Below are 11,751 nucleotides of genomic sequence, written 5' to 3'. Positions count from 1 at the left end.
GATCACCACGAGCACCGGCAAACATTGGCTTATGTATAACCTCTAGTTCGTCAATCCTAGAAACAGAAAAACCAATCAATCCAAGACATTCCACGTATACATCCAGTATTGAAGAAACGTTCATGTAGCGTGCAAGGAATTATATACCTTCCAAATATAATCATGCAGTTACAAACATCGAGCATGTCAAAACATCGCTGCACAAAGGAATCTATGTAATTAAATATGGAGCCAGTATCCAACTCCCAAGTTCCTGGATTTACCTCGCCATGAGCTTCTGCCATTAGATCGTATATCTCTCTGTACCTTTTGCAGCAATCTATACATTTGCTGAACTCGCCAAGAGCCTTCTTAGTTTGACCATCAAAGAGGTCTTCAAGTTTTATGTAGTTACGGCAGAGGATTATAATTTGATTGCTCAAGGCTTTAAATAGATTTGTTATACGCGTTTCGCTATTATAGTATGGCGACTCCATCCAGATAACTCGAAATAAATTTATGATTTGCGGAATGTGATTGGATATTTCATCCGGGTCTTCGACACACTCCAGTATCGCGCAGGGCTGCTTAATGACTTGAAGGAACTCAATATTGGATGTTGCTTCTTTGATCTTCTGATTAATTTCATCACAGAGCGCTTGAAATTGGTGAATGAAAGTGGAATGCGTTGTTACTAGTATTTTTGTGATATGTTTCACTGCCGGGTTACGTAATTGGTAGAGTAGAGCACTCAGGTTCTCATCTGTAACATTATATTTATAAAAAGATAATTCTATACATAACTTACCCAACTTTTGTTAAAAAACAAAATACAACGTACGTCGGTACACCCAAAAGTCATACTCATCGCTTGGACATAACAGTTCTTTTTGTGAAGCAACCGAAGACTGATCTTCGATACAGGATTTAATCTGGTGTGTCCAATATACCACTACACCTTCCAGCCGCTTCACCAGTTCTCTATCAGCGCTTGCTTTTTCGAAGGTCAGATCTTGACCCTCTCGAGGTATATATAAGACGGTAAGACCGAGCATTTTGTAGTACATATCAGTTAGCTTGGCAAGAAATGTGTGCAATTGGGAGCAGAATTCACTTTTGACACCTATATTTAAAAAGAAATTAAGAGAAACAAATGATTAATTATCAGTAAAAAAGGTGCAATTTAAGTTTATTACTTTAGAGCTATTGCTAAAATATAGCTATTATCAGAGGAATTTCTATACTCACTGTCTGGCCAAGTTCTTATTGCAAAGAAGTACGGAGCATACACCAATTCCAATATCTTGATCATATTCGATTCAACTGAATCCACGAACGTGCCAAAAACAATGTCATCATGAAATGTTTCAGCCTTGAAAACAAAGTCGGGTTGCCTAATAAAATACATCAGATCATAAACCGGAGATAGGGGTATATCTGACGCAGCTTTCAGTTTATCGCCTTTGAAGTAAACACATAAAACGAGAGCTCGTGGTTCTGTGATCCAGTCTTCTATACCCGCTTTTGTTTCATCATTCCAGTCCTCGTCGCGTAGATCGTAGAGGGTGGTTATATCCATTATGTAGGACACCAATTTCTGAAGTTCTTCGGGTTCGTAAACTGGCTTGACCGGGAGCTGCGCTAGCTCACGCTCGAGCTGCGCTTGGCGTTCCCGTTCTAGAATATTTTAATGGTACATTGCTCAAATTTTAGTTATTAACTGATTGCGGTGATGCAGTTGCTTGTAATACTTACAGATTTCTTATGGTAAATGAATGAAAAAGAAACGGTTCAGTAGTTTTTGTAAAAAAACATACATACAAAATTATAAATGTATAATATTAGTGTAGATTTGACACCAGTAGTCCGTCGAGTAAAAGATATTTAAGTATAAAATACAACAGACATCTCTAAAGCTATTAAACCCAGATATTGCATTCGCAAAATCATCAACTAACTTGCAACATTATAACCAACCTCTTTCCTCTTCAGAATTGTGACTCAAATCATCGCTCCACGTCACTTTTATTCGCTTAGGTTCTTCCTCCATTGTTAACTATGAAACAGCTTAAATTTAACTTTTAAATTAATAAAAGCTTAAACTACGAATTAAACCTCGCCATTTTTTCAACTGCCAACAGTTGACTGCAGTTGACGGCAATAAAACAAAACTTTTATTATGTGTTGTAAGTGGCCTGTTTAAAAATGGACTTTTGTAGAAACAACGTTGAAAAATTATTGACAAATCGTCGCTAAGCTACGAAATTGTGCATCAGAAGCAGAAGAAGATGTATAAACAAAAACATATTCAGATAAAACGTAGTTTGTCTTATAATAAATAATAATTATTTTTCTATGCAAACAAAATAGTTTGTATTGTACTCGACATTTTAATTATTGTAATCTATAACTTTGTCAAAAATGACGTGACATAGCCATGACATCGTAATAAAGAGCCAAATTTTAATAAGAATCAAAAATTGCATTCAGTGGTATAAGATATCGTGGATTGTTCTAGTATATTCTAGAATGTACCACCATGTGGTCACATGGCGTGGAGCGGACTCACATTCAGTAGGGATGGGCGGCAGAGGCTGGCGTGTGTGCTTCGCGCGTTGTTGATTATGCAGCTGATTCTATCGCTCGTGATGGTGATATTCTGTTATAATGTATCAGTTCGTGTTATGTCCTTGTTGAAGCATATACATAAGGTGTGGATAAAATATTGTCTTATTTAACTGTCTTGAATTTTTGTTTGTTAGGTTAGGTCAAAGCTACTAGACGCATTTTGAGGAAAGTATCTCGCTTGCCTCTAGAAAACTATATAATAACATAGTGAGGGTTATTTTCTCATCCTGGGTCAAACTGAACTGTATGACAATCCACTTATAATTAATCTGAGTCATATTATATCCTCAATACTTTATTAAACACCAATTATATTTACAAAACAGGATTATAGGATAGGGATTAGGATTCAGTGTGTTGACTAAAAGTGCAGTCTTATCGTTTAAACTTATTAAGTCTTATCTTTTAAACGTTAAATCCGCCCAGTAAAGACTAGTAACGAAACAATCTGTTAATCGCACAAGGATTTCTTTATTTTCATTGCAAACACATACAAAGACTGCCTTAACGGATGACAATCTTCTACCTTTTGTGAGGAAAATAATTTTCCTTCCTTCGATTCACGTCATTACCTGTTAATGCCGCTAACAGATGTCGCCCTACGTCGTCTAGCGCACGGTAATGAAAACTACAATGCATGTTATGGTTCTTGTGTATAGACAATATACGATTGGTACGCCCTCTATGTAGTGTTTTATTACTAAACCTATCTTAGTGGGATTTTTTGGGATTTATACATGGTCCTTCGAGCCGGATAATAACTTATAATTACCTATCCAGCTAACAGTGTACCTCCTCTACGGTTTAATCCTGCTCCAAGCGTACAGCATGAAGCTGCACTACACCAGTGGCCTCCGGCTTCTCTCGTGGCTGCTGAGGCGCCCACACTGGCATCGATCGTGCGTGGTCACGCGCCGCTGGATGGTAAGCGGGTGCCTCATGGCAGCTAACGGGGTACTGGTGTATGCGGCGTGTAGGAGCACTTTGAAGGTTGATTAATCCTACTTACTTTATACTTTACCTATTATCCTTACTTCCTTATTATCCTTTATAATCCTACAAATGCTACTGTTAAACCTTAATTTTTTGGCTGTCTGTCTTGTCCCAGTGGAGCTAGATATTGATACAAATACTTTTTACCGCGCTAAAAAATATGATTCCTATGCCAATGTTACTTTGACTACGCGAATGAAGCCGCGTATAAAAGCTAGTCTATATCCTACGCTTTTTATACTACTACTAAACGCGAAAGTGTGAAAAAATTTATGGATGTTTGATGATTTTGGCTATGATCTTATCTCAGGAAATTAGATATTTTCCAAAACAATCGTATCCCTTTTTTACTTTTAGAATTTTTAAGACGCTTTTTTTAGTTTTACTTGTATCTTTATATGTTTGTACCTATGCAACCGATTACTTTAGTTTCGTATTGGTCTTATTACCCTGATTAGAATCGCCGGGATTAAAAAAAATCCTTACGCATATTGAGTATAAGAGTAAGTGACACAATTTAGTTGATCCTATTATTTAAGTGTTTTTTTAACTATATTTATTTACACTGTTATTTTGTTGCCAAGGTGTCTATTATTTTTAGGCACTTATCAAAGAACTTTCCACATCACTCCGGGTTGGTATTTCCCAGTATCTCACCGAGCCATCGTGGAAAACATTACTGGACACAATGCAGGTGGTTAAAATAACTTGTCTATGTTATATTGCGTCTACTATCTACTATTCCAATAATAGTCCAATGTTATAACACTTGAATGTATGAGTGTTGCATTCGAAATATTATAGGTTATGTAGTAATCCGTTTACGGATATACGGTCGATATTTGTAGAAAATAATAATTTTACTGCTCTAGCTTTTTGTGGTTAGCTACTCTTTCATCTTTAAAAGTAAAGAAAATCGATCATTCAAGATCAAACGTTAAAGATATAACTCAACCTTACTTTATGCATTGTAACTAATGAAGGAATTATATCTGTCAATAAACCAAGCCAAAATGTCTTCAAATTGTAAGTAAGTAAATTTATATAGAACCTTACACACGGAAGGCACCAGCTTTCATATATAAAAGAATCATTAAAATCATTTCACCCGGTCGAAAGTACACATTTAAAAGCAGTCAAATTGAGCGAATCTCATCCTTTTTTTGATGTCATTTAATAAAAAAAATCTGCGTGTGAGTTATTAAGTTGGCACTACATGATAGCTTTTTTATTTGGTTTGTAACGTCAGGTGGAATTGAACTGTTGTGGCGCTGATCAGCCGAGCGATTGGAATGAAATACCATGGTTAAATATTGATTTCCTCAATGAAGATTCGGATCTTGTTATGAAGTGAGTAATTTATATCGATACTAGTGGTCCCCCCCCCCCGCTTAGCCCGTGATATATATATATGCCTTTAGCAGTCAGGGATCATGTAGATATCAAATGGTGAAAGAATTTTTGAAATCGGTATCGTATACAAATATGTTTGTATACAGAGCATTACAAACAACAATACAATTATTATTTCCGTTAATCACATGAGGCTGCAAAGGGGTTTCCCCTTTCAGAGGCTCTTAAAAATGCACAAGCATTGAATATTTATTTTGTCATGGAATTGTTAAACCTATGGGAGGGTTTTAAAATGTTGAAGAACATGAAGTCAATAGTGGAAAATCCCGTAGTAGGTGTGCGGTTTATCACAGTATGTCACAGGTTAGCCGGCACGGATGGGAAGGTGCTGCCGCCGGTGACTCCGTATTCCTGCTGCTCGCCCACACTACTGGCTCCGTGCTATCACGACCCTTTACAGCAGGTGACGGATGCACTGATTTTATACATACATATTAATAATGCATTTGTTTTTGGCTTATAAAATACCATAAATTGCGTGTGATGCTTGTACGTGTAATCCTAGAACTATAAGAGTATATGTAATGTTCGAAGCGAAACTCGAACGAGCTCATAAGAGTAACCGTAAAGATCCGAGTACAGTGGAAATGGGCCAAGCAATTTTATTTTAGATTTCTTCCACATGTACATGGATTCGGAATTCGGAACTTAAATCCTTAATATGTTAGCTTATGAGAGGTGGTTGGTTGGATAGTGGGGGTGGATTATATGAACATCACCAAATAATTCACGTATAGTGGGAGTGGCGCTGGGCGTGGCAGTCCCACTCCCCGCTGTGGGGCGCGTCGCAGCACGCGCGCGGCTGCGTGGCGGCCGTGCGCGCGCCGCTCGCACGTGCCGCGCGAGCGCTGCAGGCGTGCACCTGCCTCGCCGTGCTCTTGCAGGTGCATATGTGTTAGCATAGCGTATAGTTTCTCTATCTCTATATTTTATATCTTTACTAATATTATAAAGAAAAGCTTTAAACTCTAGTATATGTATAAAACTGTCGTGTCGTGTCGTGTCACAATCATTGTTCTCATAGTCCTCCGAAACAGCTGGAACGATTTTCATATAATTTTAAATGCATATCGAGTAAAATACAATTATGCAATAGAATGTTAAATACTTATGTAGTTAAATCTATATTAGACACCAAGTTGTTAGAAATGTAATAAATATAAATGTTATCAAAATAACAAGGGACAAACCTCAATCAACGTGCCAGCCTGAACATCAGCACTGTTTCGAGCTTAGTTCATACGGCGTTTAGCTGAAACTGTTTCCGTTTGTCTCATTTAAGCTTAATGTATTCGTATCATATTTTCTGACAATACTTTAACTTTCTTTCTTTATTTCTTTCATATCTCTTACATTAAGTTGGTGATAATCATCGTGAGTCAGCTGATGCGCACGAGTGCACGCGCAGCCGCTCTGCGCGGCGACGCGGCGGGCGCGGGGCGGGCGTCCTTTCTCTTCCCCTCACCTCCTTCAGAACATTTGGTTAGTATATTAACTAGGATAAATTACTTTTGTGTTAGTATTATAATTGATATCGTAGTAATCTTAGTTGGCAGTCATCATCAGACCAAATATGTGACCTACTAGGGCCATGCCGATAACTAGTATCTACTGCAAGGACACGGGATTCCCTGGTAGCACGTGTAGAATATAGAGACATTAACAACCACGCTGATCAAGTGCGGGATGGTACATAACACATGTCGTCGAACTGGTGAATTGAAAAATCAATTTATTTTCTGGCATTGAATCCACGATTTTTCTATTTTAAGTCCGAGGTACTTGCTACTGCTTTATTTTATTTTTATTACAAAATTGATTAAAATCCTTACATCACAAAAAATAAAACAAAGTCTACCGTAGATTCCGTGACCATTCACTAAATATTATATCAAAATCATGATTTACCTATATGTTTAGCTGCGGGACTGCGAGATGCGTGCGCGCCGCCGACACGTGCGCAGGCTGCGTTCTCGACTCAGCTATCCTTATCTATCTTAGTGGGTACACCTATTTTGTTTTTCATATTTTTTTTCTGAATTTACAAGTATTCTATCAATTTATTTCCTTTTCAAATTACTATAAGTATAGCAATTGGTCGCATGCGAGGCTAGAATAAACAACAGATGCTTTAAAACTTAGACATCGCTTCTCCTCTCGTGATTCTATTTCAATCTATATATTTGCGAGGAAAATATATAATGTATATAATGTATTGTTTTCCCTCTTTCAGATAAGAACAGGTGTATATATGGAGGATATGTAAATATGTACAGTCGTGTGTAAAAATGTTAATAATAAATAAAAAGCAACATAATCAATGCAAGGCTTTATTGACTTTATAAACAGTCCTTACAATCTAATATTTAAGTAACAATGCGTGAATGCGAATAAGCCGTCGTATGATTTGTGCGGCGCCATCTTTAAATACAGATTATATAAATAATAAATATATATTTTTTTATATAAATAAATATATCGTTCGGTCCGGCGCGAGACACGAGCCCGCCGCCGCAACCTGTCTTTTCAATTACGAACGTTACAAACATACAAAAAAACGTTATTTTATATACATGCCGCGGCGGGCTCCGTTGGCCTTAGCACCATTTGAATATGGAATGTCATTTCGCGCGCTCGAAAACCGCGTTTTCCTAAAAGCGGTGTGGAACGCGCATGCGCTGAACGTCGAAGGCTTGCGTCATCGACTCGTCGTGGCTTATATAAAAAATGATGATACACTTATATGTTGTATTTTTTTTTATATTTAAATGGAATATGTCCTTTGAGAGGGGCAAAGGACAAAAATCAATGACGTGATACATTTGGCCTTCGAGAATTCAGCTCCATTCATAACCCCCAATCGTATTTTCGTCATATGAGAAGGGCCCCGAGCTGGAGCGTAAGCTAAGAGTTTAGTCCTTACCAAATATTCGAATACAAGACATTTGTGATGTTACAAAGATCTTAATAATAAATATCTTACATTAATATCGTCAAATCCAGTTTAAATCACAAGTACAGTCAGCGCCAAAAGTGTATTTGATTTTTTTTGGAATTTCAAATACACTTTCGACGTTGATCCGTTTAGAATTTTTAGGAGACAGAGTACAGTCGATATAAAAAAGTTATTACAGTTTTCAAAGTTTTATCCTTTGAATACTTTACATTTCATAGTTGGATATTTACATAATCGTTTTAATTCTATTTACAGGATTAATAAATTTCATAATTTAAAATGAATCTAGATTTTACAGCGACTAACATTGTGACTTGTTAATTGCTATAAGAATCTTATTTCAATACACAATTTGAAATTAAATGCGCACTATCATAAAAAAGTACTGGAGGTATATCCGATAGTGTCAAAATGTAGTCTACCAGCAAAAGTCCAAAAGACAATTGCTAATGGACGCACATATAAGACAATGTTTCGTTCCGTTTGTTAAAGCAAACAAAACCATACTTTTAATAATTATCTCGCCACGTGTGTCCGAGAGGCAGGTTAGAAAAGATCCCGCGGAAGGTAATCCCGAGATCCGACGGTGTTATTACGTGGCGAGATTTACATGTATACATTCAGTCGACTGATCCGAGAAACTCGACTTAGTTGGATAAAATGCTTTCACAAATCCGAGGTGTAGTGTGGCGTAGTGTGGCGCAGTGTGGTGTAGTGTGGTGTGGCGGCGGCGCCTAGAGCGGCGGCGGGCCGTGCGGGTAGCGCAGCACGGGCTGCAGCGAGGGCGGCTGGCGGCAGTCGGACGCGGGCGCGAGCGCGGCGGCGCCGAGCAGCAGCAGCAGCAGCGCCTGGAACGGCAGCGACGCGCGCGCCACGCGGCACACGAAGCGCAGCCCGCGCCGCACGCGCGACAGCGACTCCGCGCCCGCTTCGCCCGCCTCGCCCGCCTCGACCGCCTCACTCGCCCTGTCGGTGCACACGCCATTTAGCGAATACTCTATACTAGTATTATAAATGCGTAAGAATACACACGACACTTAGCGAATAATTCCTACTAATACTATGCGTGAAGGGTGCTCACGTCACTGTGAAAAATCCTCACTGCGAAAGTAACTCTTGTCTGTCTGTCTGTCTGTCTGTTCTAAATGCCAAAACGATGTGAGTGAAATTTGGTACCATGATAGCTTGAGACAAGAGAAACGACATAAGATAGAATCCCAGAAATCCCAAGGGAACGGAATTATATCCAATTGCCATAGAATTGATACAATTCACCGCGTTAGAATAGCCTATTTTACTCTCAAGACACGCTTTCGCATTTAAGACATTCACATGGGTTGCGCATTTTCTACGTCTAGCTGAAGTATTATTTTTTAATTCATTTATTATTTGCATAAAAAAGATGAAATATTAGATGATCGATCAGTGATAAAACATATTCAAGACGAGTTTTGCGCTAGACTTTTAATTCACGATTTGAAGTCAATATTGTACAAAAAGTGCAGCACCCACAAAGTTACCTGAACAAAAAATCAACAAATATAGCCACATCATGTTGCAATATTTACTATATAATATACTTATGATCACAGTTGCTTCTCTCTTATAAAGGGAATAGATTTTCTGTCGTTCATTCATTGATAAAATAGCATCAAATAAAAAGGTTGATTTAACTTAGAACATTGATGAAGAGATAATAGAAAAAGAATAGAAAAATGTATTGAGAAGGATCAAATTAAAATAATTGAATAATGATCGACATTCAATAGCATCTTTCAAACTCGAAGAATAGATGTGTGTTGAACAAAATACGACAATGTGACATGATACATGAAGTAAAGTTAGTTGGAATTTTTTGATAAGGAAAAACAGCATAATAGTGAAAAGTGAAGACTATTGCGAGGTGAGTCCGTTAAATATATACTTGTATTTAGAAATTAAAGACTTTTAAACGGATTTCCACAGATCAAGTGCTACATCTAACGGACGAATAGATAATGTTAGGTGTACATTCAGGTGCATTACTCACTCGTCAGCGCTGAGCGGCGGCAGGCTGTAGGTCTGTTCCTCGTCATCCTCCATCAGCTAAGGGATTACAATAATACGTCAAAATACTGTGCCAAGCCTCTACTTGTGATCATTGTTTGAAGCACTATTTGAAAACAACGCCATCTAGTGTTGAGTTACGAACTAATTTGACAACGAGGTATGTGTTTTTTTTTTTAAATAGTACTTCAATTACACCTAAACGACTACTATATTTTAAATGCTATTCCTACCTAAATACTACTTGGTCTATTTCATGGTTTATTTAATTTTGAATTAACTCGATTTTACGAATAAAATCTAAAAAAATTTCAACAATTTGAAGTGCAAATTGGCAAATTATCATCTTATAATCTAGTGTATAAAGCTTGCTCACTTTACGGCCAATTAACTGTGCTGTGTAGGCGTGAAAAGCGGGTCAGTAAAACAAGACACCAAAAAAATCCACTTCTTATGGTTTTGAATCGATTATTTTATCGAAGTGGAGAAAGATATTATGTAAGTGTGATGTAAAGGGACAAATGTGTGAGCTTTTTAACGAAAGTATAAAGAGAATGTATTAAAATTTATAAGCTAAATCATATAATAAATAATTGAAAAAAAAAGGTTATTTGCTGACTGTACTTATATCAAATTCATAATTAATGAATATTTGTACAATTTGTCTACTCAAAACAAATAATTTAATATTGGTTCAAGTGTCTAAAGTATTTATTATTATTTTAACTTCAAGTGTGTAATTCAATATCAGTAACCTTTTCAAATGCGCAATTGTGTATGTAAACATGTTTTTATGTTTGCTAAATCAATGGATTTCCTTTTATAGTGATTTAATTAATAGTATACGAGTATTTTTTTCATGCGTTTGTACGAACGTGGAAATGTATATATATGTTTGTATTTGTATTTTACTATGTGAATGTCACAGTTGTGTGTGTGTATTAGAAAGATTTAGAAATAAAAACTTTTTATTATGTTTCAATTGTACATTACTTCTTGACAGTGTGTTTTTTTAGATGTGTGTTTATGCATGTGCGTACGAATGGACGTAAATATATATATGTCTTACTGCGTAAGTGTGTCATTTTGTAAGTTTCTGTTTTTCTATGTATGTGTCTATATATCTGTGTGTGTGTTTGTGGAAATGTATGTACATGTATCTAACGGTGATTGTGTTAACGCGTATCTGTCCATGAGCGTGTCTGTCTATATATCTGTATGTCTGTCTATGTGTATATCCCCCCCCCGCACGCACCTGCGGCGCGAGCGTGGCGGCGGCGGCGGCGAGCGCGGCGGGCGCGGCGCCGGGCCGGCTGGCGAGCGCCGCGCCCAGCTTCAGCGCGTACACGCCGGTCAGCTTGCGCAGCGACTGCAGGCGCAGGCGCAGCTCGCCCAGCCTGGGAATACACATTTGTGTGAGCCGAAGTGGCTGTGGATACAAGCTAAATGCTGTGTGGCAAATCCACCCAGATTATTTATATATATAAATATTATAAAACTGAATGGTTTGAACGCACTAATTTCAGGAACTGCTGGTCGGATTAGAAAAAATATTTCAGTGTTAGATAATTATATTATTATTATCTAACACTGAATATACTTCCCATATTTCGAGGAAGGCTATAGGCTATATATATACTGCGGGCGAAGCCGGGGCGGACCGCAAGTTGTAAATACAATATAGATGTTCACCTGGTGCAGACGTCGCGCGCGCTGCCCTCGAGCAGGCGCGCCGC

The 11,751-nt window shown here is 37.8% G+C and overlaps 3 protein-coding genes across 3 annotated transcripts in view; 1 reads left to right on the top strand and 2 right to left on the bottom strand.

Annotated features, from left to right (window-relative positions):
• Positions 1-2,029, bottom strand: part of LOC119834373 (dynein heavy chain 2, axonemal) — a 48,655-nt gene extending 46,626 nt beyond the window's left edge. Inside the window, exons 1-5 of the mRNA XM_038358717.1 lie at positions 1,957-2,029; positions 1,228-1,656; positions 821-1,102; positions 148-742; positions 5-56 (exon numbers count right to left, since the gene is read on the bottom strand). Coding sequence (XP_038214645.1) covers positions 5-56; positions 148-742; positions 821-1,102; positions 1,228-1,656; positions 1,957-2,029 — 1,431 coding nt within the window. The remainder of the gene's footprint in view (positions 1-4; positions 57-147; positions 743-820; positions 1,103-1,227; positions 1,657-1,956) is intronic.
• Positions 2,030-2,558: 529 nt separating this feature from the next.
• On the top strand, positions 2,559-7,279 carry LOC119834371 (RDS/peripherin-like protein xRDS35). The gene is made up of 8 exons (XM_038358715.1): positions 2,559-2,690; positions 3,388-3,597; positions 4,202-4,294; positions 4,850-4,950; positions 5,317-5,416; positions 5,751-5,897; positions 6,373-6,495; positions 7,247-7,279. Exons 1-8 carry the CDS (start codon positions 2,604-2,606, stop codon positions 7,277-7,279), a joined length of 894 nt encoding a protein of 297 aa, XP_038214643.1. The 5' UTR covers positions 2,559-2,603.
• A 1,289-nt stretch (positions 7,280-8,568) lies between these two features.
• Positions 8,569-11,751, bottom strand: part of LOC119834370 (titin-like) — a 49,489-nt gene continuing 46,306 nt past the window's right edge. Inside the window, exons 14-17 of the mRNA XM_038358713.1 lie at positions 11,708-11,749; positions 11,271-11,412; positions 9,999-10,054; positions 8,569-8,935 (exon numbers count right to left, since the gene is read on the bottom strand). Of these exons, the coding sequence (XP_038214641.1) occupies positions 8,704-8,935; positions 9,999-10,054; positions 11,271-11,412; positions 11,708-11,749 (472 nt within the window). The 3' untranslated portion in view covers positions 8,569-8,703. The remainder of the gene's footprint in view (positions 8,936-9,998; positions 10,055-11,270; positions 11,413-11,707; positions 11,750-11,751) is intronic.

The sequence above is a fragment of the Zerene cesonia genome, chromosome 19 (genome assembly GCF_012273895.1).
Source record: "Zerene cesonia ecotype Mississippi chromosome 19, Zerene_cesonia_1.1, whole genome shotgun sequence".
NCBI lineage: Eukaryota > Metazoa > Arthropoda > Insecta > Lepidoptera > Pieridae > Zerene > Zerene cesonia.
The sequence above is the reverse complement of the archived record's forward strand: the minus strand, read 5'-3'. Positions and strand labels throughout refer to the sequence as shown.

Excerpts from the sequence above, each read along its gene's own strand:
- LOC119834371 (XM_038358715.1), top strand. The coding sequence starts at position 2,604 with ATGCAGCTGATTCTATCGCTCGTGATGGTGATATTCTGTTATAATGTA. Across the intron at positions 4,295-4,849 it reads CATTACTGGACACAATGCAG|GTGGAATTGAACTGTTGTGG; the intron begins GTGGTTAAAATA and ends TTGTAACGTCAG. Across the intron at positions 4,951-5,316 it reads GATTCGGATCTTGTTATGAA|GTTAGCCGGCACGGATGGGA; the intron begins GTGAGTAATTTA and ends AGTATGTCACAG.